We start from the raw sequence: 17754 nt of genomic DNA on the forward strand, positions 1-17754 counted from the left end.
TATGCGAAAGTATAGAATCGGTATTTTGCATACATTTGATTTATGCTTTGACAGGGGCATAACAGGGTTACATGGGAACAATAGTAACATACTTTGAGAGCAAACACCCGTTTTAAACATTTTTTACTACAATGTTTTTATCCAGCTCTTTTATATATAATATGGCAAGGTGGGTCAAAAAGAAAGTGACTCGGATTAAATATTTTCCCCCTTAAAAAAGAAATTAAATTTGATATAAAAATGAAGTACGTCTTAAAAGAGCACGTGTTTCCACTCACCTTAAAAAATACTGAAATTGATCCATGCTGCCAGAAGTTATGCATGTTTTTATTAATATAACCCATATTTATAGCTGTCCATGGAATTGCCTTTGAAAGCTACTGATGAGCAAAGTGACAATTTCAGATTTACACACAAGCGTCCAAATACAAATGAGATTTTAATATTTTTTGATTGACCGTCGGACATAATGGATCGGACATAATCGGCTGTCGGACACAATCGGCCGTCGGACAGAATCGGTCGGACATAATCGGCTGTCGCTATAGTCAAGATCTACTGTCGGAAATAACTGGACCAAACGGACATAATCATGGGCGTGAACAATCGTCTGTCAGAGCATCCCAGGGGGTTCTCTTAGTGCATCCCATCAACCATTGCACTTATTGCATAGAAGGTCTCTTAGAGCACCCATGGGGCCCTATTCGGAGCATCCAAGCTCTCACTGCACTGATTCCATATAGTACCGCAGGAGAAATGGGTTCCCATGCACCTCCCCCTCAAACCCACCCCCCACCCCCCCCCCAAAAAAAAAATCCAAGATGATTTAGAATGCCTAGGACATCGGATTAGTGAATTTTGATGTTGCCAGCGAAAAAAAAGTCCCATGATGCCCTAATTTGCATAATTCCAAGATGGCTGCCGTGTGAATAATTAAAACGCTAAGTGTCATATGTAACCAGAACCCCTCACCTACTGTTGGGATAATGTAAGAGAACCACCTGGCTCTAAGAGAACCCCTATATGCAATCAGTATGTGGGCTGGGATGCTCTAACAGAACCCCCTGGGAATGTTCCAACCATGTGTCCTTTCTCTATGCTCCACAGATCCACAATAATGCAATCATGTGTAGTGTGGGCTGGGATGCTAAAAAAAAAGAACCATAGGATGCTATAGAAAAGAATCGTTGGATGGTATAAGAGAACCCCTTCTCTTGGAGAATCCGAATACTGTACGGAGAGGAAGGCAGTTATTATAGTTTTCTTATGATTTTGGTTTCATGAAATTTCGATACTAGATTTGTTTTCAATATTCATGCAATCATGCACCGCACGGTCCTACACACACACAAACAATGCACACAGTCTGCACACAGTGATGCACTCATACGGCTACCAACACAAACCTTAGCAGCCAGTCGTGCCGCGAAGGCACAATGTAAAGTCTAACTTTGTCAAAACAACAAAGTGCAGGGGTCGATCGGGGTCGGTCAGGCGTCGCGTCACACGGGTTCTCGTTTCGAAAGAAGGAAATATTGACCTGCGCATGCCCAGAATCTAATATGTTTCTGGGCGACGCCATGATGCTTTAATTGCACAGCTTACAACGGCTCTTTGCTGCGCCACAACCTACGCTAACAATTGTTGTTGGAAGGACATAATTTTGGACGATAAACAGCCATACCCTTTTTCGGCTGCGTAATCATGGCGATTCTGCGGAGATGCTGCTGCTGGGACAATGTTCGGTCCGGATCGATGGCAGCAGGAATATATACGCTGGTAAGATGAGACATGGCGTCGGAAATTTTGATTGAAATATTTTAATAATATTTATATTGCAGTCTCATTGTGTTGATGCAATAATGTTTATTGTGGATTATTTATTTGAATGCATTAATGTCTAAAAACTATTTTAAGCCATGCATGTATGCCATGCGTGTTTTTTTTTTTTAAAGAGAAATTGTTTTTCTTGTGTTTTTTTTAAACAGATATACAACGCATTGTCTGTGGCAGTAGCTGCTTATCAGATCGCGAAGTCTATGGGTAATTGAACTGTCATTCTTTGTCTGTATTTTTTTATTGAATGGTTCTTATACTTTCGATCGAAAAAGGTAAAAATACTATACATTCCTGTTATTTCCTTCATAGGTTTATCAAGAGCGTGCAGTATACATACTAGTTCTTAAACAATGTAAAATTCAGTCTTAATCTAGTTACAATCATTTTACATTTATGATTGCGCATAACGCGTTCATATAAAATGAGGTCATAATACACAATGATCAAAATAAAGAAATCGTTACATTTCACCGACTTTTCATAAAATTAACAACAAAAGGTCGAAAGCGAGTTTGAAAATCATATATTAATACGAATTTCAATTAGGAAAAAATACAGCTTGAACATTGAGATCATAATTGATTCTTTCAATTTTTTTTTTATTTATTAAGAATCTTCCTATGGGAATAATTCAAACATCCAGGACGATATGACCATCGGATATTGCATTGGCTTGGGCTTCTTGGGCCTGCTCATCATCTCGTCCATACTGCTGCTAGTGGGAGTCGTAAAGGTTAGACCTAGTTTTTTTGTTTTGGTTTCTTTATTTTGGGCAAAGGGGTTAGTGTTGTTTGTGTGTGTGTGTGTTTTTCAGTTTATCGCAAATTTTCTGTTATTTTCTTCAAAATATAATGCACCGTTTCCTTGATCTGAACCAAATTCGTTAAACGAAGAATCATCGTCAATTGCTACACAGCTTCACTGTTAAATTGTTGGATAAAACACCGTTGGGCAATGTAATTTACCCAGCATTGGTATGGAATTACCTCATATTGGGTTGAATTGGGTAAAAACTGTCAAACTATTGGGAAGAATTTGCCCAAGAGTGTATAGCAGTTTATAATTCGACCAGCATTGGCCAAATAACAACCCACTTTGCCTAACTTCTTTTTTACAGTGTAGACCCTGTATTGTATAATATGTGTATATTATTATGTTTGTTGGCTTTGTACAGGAGGTGTGATTTCTTGCAGAAGTTGTGATTTCTATGCCTTGTTGTTAAGCAGAGAATGGTGATCGTATTAAATTCATATACAGGACTCGGTGATTAGCCAAGTCGCAAAATTGAGCCCCGATTCTACTAACCCTGGGGTCAGCAGATGGATCATAGACGCAAGAAGCCGCGAAACGTATCCGAATGGAAAGAATGTGCACATGAGAAACCGTCGAGATTTCCCGAGAAATACCGACCAAAGCTTCGGTTCCAAAACTATTATTCTTCAAATGTTTGTGATGTTTAAGCGTACATTGTCTTTTTAAAATGTGTGTTTTTGTACAGGACAAGCGCGGCTTTCTGCTTCCATACATGGTCATGTTGCCCTTGCAGATACTGATGCAGATCATCGTTTGCATCCTCATCATCTATGCCCTGGCTACCGCATCTGTAAGTTCGACTCAAAGGTGTACATGTACATGCTGAGTAATCTTCACAATAAAATGAAGATGATGCACTATTGAACGGTTCCCACTGAACAAACGTATGCACGACAGCTCTGTACTAGTACAGTTCCGAGATGGTGATCTGGAGCTGATACCACAAAGTCTTGCTTTCCCCAGAGACAAATAAAAAGAGAAAAACCTTAGTTACATTTGACCAGAAACACACACATTTGCACCCAACTGACTCCAGCCAGGGTCAGCTGGATGTAAGTTTGACTTTCTTCTAGTCAAAGTTAACGAGTGTTTTCAAAGTAATTCAGACTTCTATCCCCATTTCGATTTTAAGGAAATACAGGTGTTTCTGTGACAGCATAATAAAACTCGATAATGACGACAGTTAATGACATTCTACATCAACAGAAATAGGCATGTTGCGTTTGATTAGATTAAGATTAGATTAGATTGAAACTTTATTATCACTCACATGGAAAATTAAAATGGCCTTGACAAAGAACGAGTTACAAATAATTATGTAAAAATTCAAAAGTTGATACAAACTTATAAATTCAATAATTACATTTAAAATAGACTAGATATTTACACAAAATCACGAGGTATTATGGATCAGAGTCAGCCACACGACAGCTCATTGCTCCAGCTGCTTAGTGTACCATTGCCCAACTGTTCATTGACAAGAAATGTGAAATTTCTTTCGGGTTAATTATCGGTCGAGAGGTGGCTAACGTTTTTGTTCTCTACCGGTTCTTTGATGACAGCACTCTCAGTATGAGATGCCCGACCTGGACCGCCAGATGACCGCTCCCATGTTCATCACCGCCTTTCTGATCTCCATGCTCATCGCCATTTTGGGGCTCACCATACTCAACGTAAGAATACCTGTAGTTTTTTTTTCATTATTAAATCTTAAAACTGGAAATTGGTGTCCTGTGTCATGTTTATGTCATGTCTTTAAGGTTGTGCAAAAAAATAGATATCTACAAAACTGGATATAAGTTCTTTAAGACTTTTTTTTCTGATTCTGCACCAGTTAACCCATGTGTAATAAACTGCTGTTTCAGGTGTTTTGTTTTCTGTGTGTGGTGTCTCAGTACACGGAGCTGAGGGATGGGCGTGGCCGTCTGCAGAACGTGAATGCAGACAAGGTATGCGTGACTAATAACTCAAAGCATTGGCATGGTGCCATCAATATTGGATATAAACACCAATTAAATACTAAGGAGGAAATGTCAGCACCATTATGGAACGTGTCTAAACTCTCATGTTCATGCAGCTTTACTTCGTCCTTCTATATCATTCGATCCCGGCGTACGGTTTAGGATTTCTGTCATTTTTATAAGTAATCTGTGCTTCAATTAGATAACGTTAATGTATGAATGTTGCTAACATTGTGTCTAAGGGTTCAGTGTTCAGCTGGTCATGTGCCCCTGCCCCTGCAGTTTTTAATGCAATCCTTGAAAATGCAACTTTGTGTCCCATTCAACCTTATTTTCAAATTTTATTTTGCCATTTTCAAGGATATTTGGGTGCCTTTTTGTTTTGTATGCTAATGCGAATTTCCATATTCCTGAGCAAAAGTGTTTGTTACATTTATAACAACAGCTTTCAATGATGGGGTACATGCCACTACAAGAGCAGCATCAGCTGCAGCCAATGTTACACAAGCCATCGCAGCAGCAGCAGCAGCAGCAGGGTGATTACTTGTCCAAGCCCTACACTGACTACCCCGAGAAGGACCAACCACCTACATATTACCCACAGGAAGAAGTGTAAAGACCTGCTGTGTTTCCTCGTCCCCACCGCATATCCAAGGGTGTTTGTGACCTCTAATTTCTTTGAGCTCTGATTGGATACATTTTGTTCAGCTAGTGGCCCATGGGTCGGGACTTCCGTGCACGTGACACCCCCCCCCCCCGCGCAAGAAATACACGTACATTGTTAAGGGCGAGTAACCTATAACAATACTAGACCATGTTACCTGATGTGAGTGTGACGTCATACTATAGCGGCAACCGACAGGTTGTGCATGTAATTTGCCCACTTAAACTGATTCAAGACAAAATGAATATGGGGATAATACGGAGGCCTGTAAATGACGGTTTGGATTCTCAAATACTTTCAACGCTGGCATATCGTTTAACCACAGTATGGCAGCACCTGTTTTGGGTTATAGTCGCTTATTTTTTTGTTTTGGCATGTCTTAGATATTTCACCTAACTAAACGTTCAGCTTACTCAGACGTATTGCATAGAGCATTTTCATTAACTTTGTGTAAATATATTTACTTGCATACATGGGTAAAGATGCAGGCTATTTTTGTATAATGTTGATACTTGTGTGAATAACATCTAAGTAAACGGTCGGTTTTGTAAGAACCTCAAGTGTTTATAATTTTGGGACAAATATATGTGCTGTGTACATGTGCATGAGGTGCAGTCACTTTTTACAGCGTACGGTGCAGACTTATGTTTAATAGAATTCCATGTCAGGCAGGATGCGAGCAATATGTAAATAAAAAACAATATCTATGTACTTAAAAAGTCAATAGAATAATCATGATTTTTTTTTTACCAAACCCTACAAGCCTGCCAAAAAAGATTGGATTTGTTTGTTGATTAATACAAACATTGATCGAACATTTTGGTACTAAATTATTGTAAACACAAGCTAGTGAGGCAGTTTTATAGAAACATCTCAGAGACTAATTTTCATTGTTCTCTTATTTTCATTATAACAATGTCAAATACTGCAGCTTGCCTTTTTTGCACAAAGGAAGATTTTATCAATATTAGTAAGTGCCTATTGGAGCTCTTGTGCATATTGTGATGAATCATCAACTATACGTTTTATACATTAACATGAACTGTATAGTGACTTGTCTGTAGTGCCCAGTCACTCATACTAGAACATCAGCATTTAATTGGCCAGCGCTGTTAATGGGCGTGGCTTAAGTCATCTACTAAGCAATACTGCATTTTCATTGGTTGAGGCACCCTGTGTACTTTAGTAATGAGGGGCATTTATTGTATGTGAATGTATATGACCATGTTGGCCTATAAAAGGCACAGTTCGAGAGAATAAATCTCACTTCTTCGCCTGGTGGGACCAAAGAAGTCAAAGAAGTCTCCTGTCTCTGTTTTATTGTCTAATTGTCACTAATTAGGGTGTAAGTCTCCCCCACTTGAGCCACTTGAGCCACTAGAGCCACTCGAGCCACTTAAGCCACTGGTTAGCCACCCTGAGCCACCGGTCAGCCACCCAGAGCCACCAGTCAACCTCCCAAACCACAGGCTAATCCACCCAAAACCACAGGTTAATCCACCCAATCCCCTAAATCCCAAACACAAGTTGAGTTAGCGCTTTCCCCTGGTGGAGCAGATTTGGGAGTGCTGTTCGTCACTTGGTGCTGTGGCCTCCAACCGCAGGTGCTTCAACTCCATCGGGACTGGGCCAGAGAGGCAAGGGACCGACTAGGCGACGCACGTTACATTGGTGGCAGCGGTGGGATCCACTGAGAGTGACGGGACAGCTAGCCAAAGGAACCACAGGGTGAGAGTGGTCAGAATTGATCTACCAGAAGCAGTGATTTGAGGATAACGGAATTCAGGGTGGACGTGGAGAACCACTAGTCACAGTAACAATGGACAGCAGAGACAGGATGTTGGAAGAAAGTGTGGGATACTTTGAGACGACACCGGCCAGGGTGACCAGCAGAGCAAGCATTAGGCTACACCCTGCGGTAACACCATCGCCTCCTATATTGACACCGGCAAGATCTGACGAGAGGATGCCGGGTGTTGGCATCAGGGCGCAGGAGCCAGTGACGGCACAAAAGCTCTTCCAACAGACCGGAAGAGTTGGGGAAGTGATGACGCCTACGGTCGGCACAGCGGAGGCCTTTCCTCAGGCAAGATTCATGTCAACACCAGTGACATGGGGACCGGGGGTGGTAGAGCAGCCAGTCTACCGGAGTTTGACTGATTGGGGTGGAGTAGAACCAGCAGAGGTTCGACGGCAGAGACCTACTGGAACGAGCGATGGTCTGGTGGAGTCTGGGTGGCCTTCGGCCCGGCCAAGGATGCAGGCTCCAGGGGAAATGCCAGGTAGCTTAAACACCCCACAGTCGGCGTTTGATGCGAGGTGTAATCTGCAGCAGCGGTTGGGAGAGGCGCCTGGACATCAGACGTGCACAGCACCACAGCGGGTGGTGGAATAAGTCAGGAGCACAGGGCAGCACCTGAGGAAACCAGTGGATCCGGGAGAGAAAGGATCAGTAGAAAAGAAAACTCTGCCTGAACAAAAGGGGCAGGATCCACCCAAGAGAGCAGCAATTGCAGGGGCAGAAGGAACCAGCAGAGTTCATCGGAAGCCAAATATCGTGCCGGATCGATTCGCCGGGGTGGTGCCATGGAGAGACTACAAATCTCATTTTGAGTCATGTGCAGTTATTAATAGCTGGACGGCAGAGGACAAAGCTTTCTTCCTGGCAGCGAGTCTCAAGAGTCAAGCACAGCAAGTGCTGGGAGACAGGGCTACTGGAGAAGTGCTGACCTATGCGGAGCTAACAGCAAGACTAGAAAGACGTTATGGGCCTGGTGAGCAAGCCGAAACGTACCTAGCCGAGCTTAGGAGCAGAACAAGGACAGAAAACGAAAGTTTGCAAGCGCTGGGGCAGGGAATACGTCGACTCACGGAGCTGGCGTATCCTGAGCTGCCCGAGATAGCAGAGAGCGTCTGGCACGAGGGTATCTGGTGGATGCCATACCTGATGCAGAAATTAGAGCAGGAATCTTCAGAGCGCACCCTAAGACGTTGGATGAGGCGATCAGAGCTGCGCTGGAGACTGAGTCTTTTCTGAAAGCGGAGAGACAACGGCAGCGAAACCAGGGTGGTCGCCCAGACAGAAACAATCGAGTCACAAGACAAGTGGAGATTGTCTCAAGGGATGAGTTTGAAAGGCAAACACGGGCAATGTCGGAGCAACTGAGGCAGGTGCATCAGATGTTGGCCGGGCTAACTCAAGCAATGCAGAATGACACACGGCGCCCTGAACAAGCCGACTTCGAACAGAAGCGTCAAAAACTAGCCTGCTACCACTGTGGAAACACGGGGCACTTTAAGAGAAACTGCCCTGAACTGAAGAACAGCGCACCGTCGGGAAACGACTCCGGACCAACCCAGGGGGTCGTGGGAAGGTCGGCAACACAAGACCCCAAACCTGTGATACAGATCCAGAAAAAGTAGAGGATGGTGGAGAACTTCCAAGGAAGCAGCTCCACCCAGTACCACTACCAAGTGAAGTTGCTTCATATGGGGTATTCGTGCCGGGTGAAATTGGGACACATCCACTGCCATTCCTAATAGACACTGGGTCGTCAGAGACATTGATAGACACAAAAGAGTACAACCTGATGGATCGAGAAACCAGACCTATACTGACACCGGTCGATGAAGTTATCCGCCAAGCCGATGGGAAACCACTCCCAGTAAAAGGAAGTGCCCAGATGGAGATACAAATTGGAGGATATAAAGCGGAGGTGGAAGTCTTGGTTGCATCCATCAGAAACCAAGGAATACTCGGCATGAATTACCTTCTGACAACTGGCAGTGTACTGGACTTGAGACATCGGCAATTGAAGATTGGGGAGCATGTAATTCCTTTACAAGGAAAAGATCAGACAAGCATTTTCAGCTGCCGAGTGCGAGCAGACAGGACTACAAGGATACCACCCGGGCATGAAGCAATCATCACTGGTGTCCTGGACGAGAAGAAAGACCTCCATGGATGGGGGATCATCGAGCCAAATGACAGGAGTAAGGTGGCAAAACGAGGTCTGATGGTAGCGAGGGTACTTGTGGATGCCACTGCAGATAAATATCCGGTTCGAGTGTTCAACCCAAGTACTACAATTGTGATGATAAGTGGAGGAAGTGTCTTGGGGACCATCACATCCACGGCTGATAAGGACATTCAGAAAGATGATCAATCTACGATTAGGATGATGGAAAGAGGGGAAGAAACAGCAGAGAACAAAGCTGGTCAAGAGCTTCCAGAACATCTCACCGATCTGTACCAACAGAGTGTTGAGAACTTACTGGAGAGTCCAGATAGAGACAAGGTGAAGAAGCTACTCATCGAGTATCAAGACGTTTTCTCAAAGGGCACGGGAGACCTGGGGAAAACGGACCTGGTGCGTCACGAGATCAGGACAGATGATACGGCCCCCATACGCCAACGTCCCAGACGTCTCCCTACCTGGCAACGGGCTGAGGCGGACGAGCAGGTACAAGACATGCTACAGAAGGGGATAATCGAGCCATCAAATAGCCCATGGGCATCTCCAGTCGTCTTAGTGAAGAAGAAAGATGGATCCACCCGGTTCTGCGTGGACTACCGGTTTCTCAACGAACACACACTGAAAGATGCATACCCGATACCCAGGGTGGACGACAGCTTAGATTCGCTAGCAGGGGCACAGTGGTTTTGTGCCCTAGATCTGGCCAGTGGATACTGGCAAGTGGAACTAAATGAGGATGCCAAGGCCAAATCAGCTTTCGTTACTAGAGGAGGACTGTACCAGTGGAAGGTCATGCCTTTTGGCCTCTGTAACGCCCCGGCTACATTCGAGAGGCTGATGGAAAGGATTCTCTCCGGGCTTCAGTGGGAAACACTACTACTGTACCTAGATGACATCGTGGTCTTCGCCAAGACGGTGGATGAGGAGATAGGGAGACTTGAGGAAGTCTTCCGGAGGCTGAGACAGGCCAACCTCAAACTAAAGCCGAAGAAATGTAGCCTCTTCAAACAATCGGTAGCCTACCTGGGACATGTGATATCTAGTGAGGGCGTAGCCACGGACCCCGAGAAAGTGAGAGTTGTGGAGGAATGGCCAACACCTCGGTCCACCAAAGATGTAAGGAGTTTCATTGGATTGGCTTCTTACTACCGACGGTTCATTCAAGGGTTTGCCAAGATTGCCCAACCATTGCACCGACTTATGGAAAAGAACCGGATGTTTCTGTGGACAGAGGACTGCGAGGTTGCTTTCCGCACTCTGAAGACACAGTTGACATCAGCACCCATACTAGTCTACCCCGAAGAAGGAGGAGAGTTTGTACTAGACACGGATGCCAGTAGCACAGGCCTGGGAGCTGTGCTATCCCAAAAACATGATGGTGTGGAGAAAGTCGTTGCATATGCCAGCCGCACTATGTCAAAGCCAGAAAGGAATTACTGCGTCACGAGGCGAGAACTCCTGGCCGTTGTGACATTTGTCAAGCACTTCCGGCATTACCTGTATGGTCGACACTTTGTAATCAGAACCGATCATGGAGCCTTGAGATGGTTGCTAAACTTCCGTGACCCAGAAGGACAACTGGCTAGATGGATGGAGATCTTGAGTGAGTACGACTTCACGATCCAACATCGGCCAGGTCGAGTCCACCAGAATGCCGATGCACTCTCCCGCATGCCATGTAAGCAGTGCGGAAGAGGTATGGAGCAGAACGAAAAGGACCAGGTGGAGATGCCTAGAATTAGTTGCCCAGAAGATTCGGCAATTGGCGATCCTCGGAACGAGGGAAGACAGGAGGAGACAGAAGGGAAAAGTCAAGGCCAACAAAACGTACCGACGTCAGGGGTGAATGCAGATCGTGGGACCCGAATGATAAGTCTCTCACCAAAATGGACGCTGAAGGAACTGAGGGAGAAACAGTTGGGTGATCCTACGATTGGACCTATTGTCAGAGCTAAGGAGAATGGAGGGGACAGACCAGAGTGGGAATCTCTCTCCACTGAGTCAGCAGCAACCAAAACATATTGGGCCCAGTGGCAACAGCTGAAGATGCAACAGGGAGCTCTATGCCGACGCTTTGAGACAGATGACGGAAGGCAATGTAAGTTGCAAGTAATTTTGCCATCATGCCTGCGGGAAAGTGTCCTGGATGAGCTCCATGATAGTAAAACGGCATGTCACCAAGGAGTGCGCAAGACCCTACACAAGGTCCGACAAAGGTACTACTGGGCAGGAGTATCGGCCGATGTGCGTTCCAAGGTTCGACAATGCACAGTGTGCGCAAGGAGGAAATCATCGGGCAAGAAACCCCGAGCTCCCCTTCAACAATACACGGTTGGCGCACCGATGGAGAGAATCGCTCTGGATGTTATGGGCCCCCTGCCCAGGAGCGACCGAGGCAATGCGTATGTTCTAGTTGTGGGAGATCCATTTACGAAGTGGATTGAGGCGTATGCACTGCCAGACCAGAAGACACCGACCATAGCAGAAACTCTGGTGGAGCAATTTGTTTGCAGATATGGCTGTCCAAAAGAACTCCACAGTGATCAAGGCACAAACTTCCAGTCTGCCATATTCAAAGAAGTTTGCAGATTGCTTGGGATCGACCAGACGCGAACTTGCCCATGGAACCCTAAGTCCGACGGATTCATTGAAAGATTCAACCGAAGCTTGGTGAATCTGGTTGGGCCGTTCGTAAAGCCAGACCAGAAGGATTGGGATGTCCAGTTGGCATACTCGATGATGGCATACCGAAGTACGGCTCAAGAAAGCACCGGAGAGTCACCTTGCACCATGCTTATGGGGCGGGAGATAGCACTACCACTACACGCGCTTACCGAACTACCAAACGACAGTGATGACCACATGTCGACTGACTATGCCAAAAATCTCCGACAGAAAATGAGTGAGGCACATCAAAGAGCTCGGAGCAAAATGAAAGTAAATCTTCGGAGGCAAAAGCGCAACTATGATCGCCATGTTTCGGGTAGCAAGATACAAGCTGGAATGTTTGTATGGCTGCACAACACTGCACGCAAGAAAGGATTGTCTCCCAAGCTGCAGTTCAAATGGATTGGCCCGTATCTAGTCCTGCAGAAGTTATCAGACGTGACCTTCCGGATACAGGAGAAACCAAGATCAAAGCCGAAGGTTGTGCATTATGACAAACTGAAGATCTACACAGGCCCAGAGAGAAGAAAATGGCGAACCGAGGGGAGAGATAGCGTTCCTGTGGAGCCGGAGACCGAGGATGAGCAGGAACCTCCACCAACTGACGAAGATGGTGTTCACTTGGTGGACGATGATCCGCTTGGAGAAACCACAGACAACATCGGGGAATGCCCACTTCACCTCGAGCCCTCTGTTGAACGATCGACAGAACAAGAATCGGCGGGGGAGGAACGAATTTCCGTCCAAGGAAACGGCAGTGAAGATATCACAACGGGCCTAATTCCAGACGAGGAGCAAGAACCAGCATCAAATACCCAACTCTTCGTCGGGCGGTACCCAAAACGCCAGCGACGACGTCCCGCTAGGCTACAGGATTACGAAGTTTAGCCCATACAAGAAAGAAAGGGATTTAGCAGAAAAATCAGCTAAAATGGTCATCGTTGCGGCAACTTTTAACTGCCGGCCACCACAGCCACCGCTAGTTCCACTTCAGCCACCACAGCCACCGCAATTCCACCTCAACCTCCACTGCCGCACTGGCCACCCCAAGACTGGGGGAAAGTCATTGAAGCTGCTTAGGCAGCTTCACACTGAGATGGTGCCCCAAGTGAGCTCCTCCACGGAAAGTGAAGACCCAGCTGGGGAGATGGCGGCAGATCACATCGAAGTAACCACCATCACAAGAGTTTTCCGCCGAGGGGTCCTGTTCAACCAGAAGGAGGCCAAGCAGGACTTTTATTTCTAGAGAGATGAGAGAATTAAGTCCAGCTCATGTATAAAGTTACACAAAAGTTGTCAAGTATTTATAAAAGTTAAAAGAGTTTTGAAGTTCAAAGTTTTAAAGTTTAGTTAAGTTTCAAACGTTTTACAGTTGATGTTAAAATTTCTAAAAGAGTTGGTTTAATATGAACCACTTTATTTTGTTATATATGTACATGTACTAAGAAGACTTTTATAGAAGTATTTTGAAAGTGTTGCTCATCTTTTTTATATAAAGCCATCTATTTTATATAAAGTCATCTATTTCATATAAAGCCATGTGTTGATAAAAAGGAATAATCATTCCATTTTAGAGTTGTTCTAAGATGATTGTTAAACTAGGTTTGTGTGCACAAATATTGCTGCTTATGAGATTTATTAAACCCACTTTGTCAGCTGTGAAGATTGTAAACTTTATACAAGAATACTGAATGAAGGATGTGGCTCTGATTCAAAATCTTAAGTTTTCAAATGTTGTTGTGTGGAAACTTTAATCAATTAAGACTCAACAGTTTCAGGGACTGAAAACTCTGGGGGGAGGTCATGTGATGAATCATCAACTATACGTTTTATACATTAACATGAACTGTATAGTGACTTGTCTGTAGTGCCCAGTCACTCATACTAGAACATCAGCATTTAATTGGCCAGCGCTGTTAATGGGCGTGGCTTAAGTCATCTACTAAGCAATACTGCATTTTCATTGGTTGAGGCACCCTGTGTACTTTAGTAATGAGGGGCATTTATTGTATGTGAATGTATATGACCATGTTGGCCTATAAAAGGCACAGTTCGAGAGAATAAATCTCACTTCTTCGCCTGGTGGGACCAAAGAAGTCAAAGAAGTCTCCTGTCTCTGTTTTATTGTCTAATTGTCACTAATTAGGGTGTAAGTCTCCCCCACTTGAGCCACTTGAGCCACTAGAGCCACTCGAGCCACTTAAGCCACTGGTTAGCCACCCTGAGCCACCGGTCAGCCACCCAGAGCCACCAGTCAACCTCCCAAACCACAGGCTAATCCACCCAAAACCACAGGTTAATCCACCCAATCCCCTAAATCCCAAACACAAGTTGAGTTAGCGCTTTCCCCTGGTGGAGCAGATTTGGGAGTGCTGTTCGTCACTTGGTGCTGTGGCCTCCAACCGCAGGTGCTTCAACTCCATCGGGACTGGGCCAGAGAGGCAAGGGACCGACTAGGCGACGCACGTTACAATATAGTTGTCATGAAATAGTTCCTTCTCGCTGTAGTTCATATTTTCTTAAATAACCGATTAAACTACTTGTACATTGCCGCTGCAATTGTCGTAACTTGTTGAGCCTTGTTTCTCATGCTTGCTTTGAGAGTCGATGAAAACTGATGAGATCAGTACACAGAAATGCAGAGGGGAATATTGTGATACCGACTAACGATGGACAATGAGAAGATCAAAATCGAAAATTTACCGGTGTTCACCCATGTAACAATTCCCTTCTTAGGCTTACAGCCCTATTAAGGTCGGTATCTCTTGTATATTCAATTCTCTTTTTTATACTATCAAGTAATACGGTGAGTCAAAAAGCGGAACTCAAACCCCCAAAATTATATTTAATATAAGTAGCACCAAAAAATTATACTGACTGGAAAGCCAATTTCATAAGCTACTTTTAAACAATACTGAAATTGCTCAATCTGTTCAAAGAATATCACCACTTACACATAATGACCCTAAAACCTCTTTCATCCAAAAATGTGATTTCAAGAATCGTCGTCACAATTATCTTCAAACATCACCAGCGATAAAACCTCAGTTTAAATATCAAAAACATTCAACAAAAAATCCTTTTGAAGGCCGTCTTTAAAAAAAGTAGATTTGATAAAATCATACTGTTTGCCTAACCAGGGTCGTTAATATAAAGATATTGTGTACTACAGTTGTTTACAGTTGTTGAAACTGAATTCTGTGTCATTTTCTTTGTTGTTCCAAAGAGTCAGAATAAATTGCTTTTTTTTTGTTGGACGAAACAGGTTTTATGGTCATTGCGTTTAAATAGTGATATTCTTTAAACAGAGTGAGCATTTTCAGTCATTTTTTTCATCTAAAAGAAGTTTATGAAATTGGCTTTCTAGTCTTTATTATTTACGGTGCTACATATTTTTCTAAATTTCTGTGACTCACCCTGTACAATTTGCCTACCAGCATGAAACTTTGGATTGGAGATATTCAACTTCCTTTTTAGTTTCCCGATTGTTTGCGTAACTATTGAATCATAAACAGAATATCATATCTGTTTCACAGATTGTCATAATCTGTGTCATATCTATGGTATGCGCCTATCAAAATGTCCCCCCCACCCGCTGCCCCAGGTCCGATTTTGGGACTTGGTCACGTTTATCATGCTCCAGGGTGGGGATTTTGGTCACTCTAATTTTTTACCATAGGCGTTCTACATTGAAAGGCAATCACTATTGTGCCCCACGTATGTATGTCGGGGCATGGTCGGGGATTGTCACTTAAATTTTACCCGAGGGGTGGGGATTTGTCGCTTCAAAATTTACAATCCCCACGTCTAAGGTGGGGCAGCCCGGGGGAGGGGAGGGGTGGAGGAACTAGGCGCATTAGTCTAAAAGAAAATCTCGGATATTGAATGATGCCACTGCGTCAATTTAAGTAGCATACCGGGCACCACTTGAAAGCAGATTCTTTCTTGAACAATGTGAGTGTCAATTTTTTCTCTTAAGGGTTTTCAAAGACTTTATGGTCGTCAAAACTGGCAACGTCCATTTGTTGAGCGCAGTCCCGCTGTGCGAATTATTACATGTACAGTGTACATGCATATATTGTGCGGAGTATGATGCATCATTTCTCCCATATGCACATGACACACCACCAGTGGAAAACTACACGGCTTTTCCCCCATGCACCGCCGGGTGTTGTCATACTACTAAATAGAATCTTCACATATTCATATTCAAATAAGCCATATCCACAAAACCAAGGGAACATATTTCTGACGTCAATGCCCTGATGTTTATTGTTGTTTAGTGTTAGAGCTATTACGTTCAGTTTAGTGTTATTATTTGATTTCAATTGTTTTTTGGTTTATAATTGACTTCTTAAGAAAAACACATAAATAAAAGAGTTTAATCCTCCTACATTATCATTATGAGTATTTCCGTCGTATGCCCGTCGTATGTTCTACTGTAGTTGTTCTCTTACCTTGAATTTTGGAGGTTTTCTTGGGGAATGAAACAGGCTGATGTCTCCATCTTTGATATCAAGATGTTGGTTCATACAAAGTACCTTGGGGATATCAAACAGAGATACGACTGCGTTAGAGATCTTAAGTCTGAATAATTATACAGAAATTAAGATTAAGCATTCTTTCTGCTACTATGAAGTAAAGCTCTTACAAACTGCAATATTCACAAAGCAATGATTATATCATTAAACATATGGGTTTTGTTTATTCGTTTGTAAATATTCCTATTTCTCCCTCTTCTAATGCATTGACCTTTAATGAATAAATGTCCATATCTTAGATCTTTATTGCTGGACATTGTCAACGCCGTGCTGTGCTGTGAACATTTTACGGTCTTTTCAAGTTGATACTCTATTGCCAGATGATATCATTCGGTACTCCACGTGTGAAATTTATTTGTGTTTTGCAAGACGATGACTGCATTGAACTTAGGGAAATAACACTTAGATGCCAGTAAACTCATTGCTTTATGGATTTATGACTGTCTTTTTCCCCAAGTGTTTGTTTGCTGTGAAATATTATAGTATATTGAGTTCCTTTTACAATAGTAAGAATTGGAGTGGATTTGTCCCTTCGAGTTTCCGCGGATTGTCTTTGGCAGTGATGAATTGTGAAAAAAAATCATAGTGAGTTGTGTTCACAGAGAGTAAAGATAAGAATTGATTATTGGACAATATCTACAGGTACAGCCTCTTCGTTGCATACTTAACGTTTCAAAACATTTGTTTTATGTGTACGGAAGTAAATTTTACCATACCGACGGTATCAGTATGGATTTTAATGGTTTATAACGAATGCATTCAAATTCAGTATCTTTCCAAGAACATTGAAGAGATGGTCGTATATAAAATTTACTCTTCATATTGAGACCAAAATAACGACATCGACAAAACGGAATCTGTGCGATATTATGATTTGTGATAAAGATTATTGATTGGTGAAAAATATGACTTTGATTTTAATTTGGGGGTGGTGCGGAGACTGCCGTTTTCACAACCACTGGAGCGTTGGTTTTCTCGTTCACTCGTCTTGTATTGCTAGGTCCGTGGACCGTGTTGCAACTGCTTTCGCGATTTTTGTTTCTAACGGCGTTGCACACGGTTCTCTCATACCTAAAATGTAATAACGTACAAACGACTAATCGAAGAGTTTGAATAACTTGGAATTCCTTATTCTCTATATTTTCATTATTGATATAGGCATATCTTTTGTCAATGAAGTACATCGGTGTTGGTGATAGTACTTAGAATGGAGAGTACCAACACGAAATAACATGTCCCTTGGCCAAACAATAGTTACAAGGTCACTGCCACACGGAGGTCAGATGCTTGAC

The 17754-nt window shown here is 43.4% G+C and overlaps 1 protein-coding gene across 2 annotated transcripts; it reads left to right on the forward strand.

The window, feature by feature from the left end:
* Window positions 1–1285: 1285 nt before the first annotated feature.
* Window positions 1286–6273, forward strand: LOC119727491 (lysosomal-associated transmembrane protein 5-like). 2 transcript variants are annotated; one of them, XM_038199378.1, is made up of 7 exons: window positions 1293–1779; window positions 1989–2043; window positions 2451–2572; window positions 3338–3442; window positions 4215–4325; window positions 4518–4601; window positions 5059–6273. In XM_038199378.1, exons 1-7 carry the CDS (start codon window positions 1705–1707, stop codon window positions 5227–5229), a joined length of 723 nt encoding a protein of 240 aa, XP_038055306.1. In that variant the 5' UTR covers window positions 1293–1704; the 3' UTR covers window positions 5230–6273. The 2 variants fall into 2 exon arrangements, with proteins under 2 accessions (XP_038055307.1, XP_038055306.1); XM_038199379.1 differs by lacking the exon at window positions 1989–2043 and having other exon boundaries at window positions 1286–1779.
* The last annotated feature ends 11481 nt before the right edge of the window (window positions 6274–17754 follow it).

Source organism: Patiria miniata, unplaced genomic scaffold (genome assembly GCF_015706575.1).
Source record: "Patiria miniata isolate m_02_andy unplaced genomic scaffold, ASM1570657v1 HiC_scaffold_20, whole genome shotgun sequence".
Classification (NCBI taxonomy): domain Eukaryota; kingdom Metazoa; phylum Echinodermata; class Asteroidea; order Valvatida; family Asterinidae; genus Patiria; species Patiria miniata.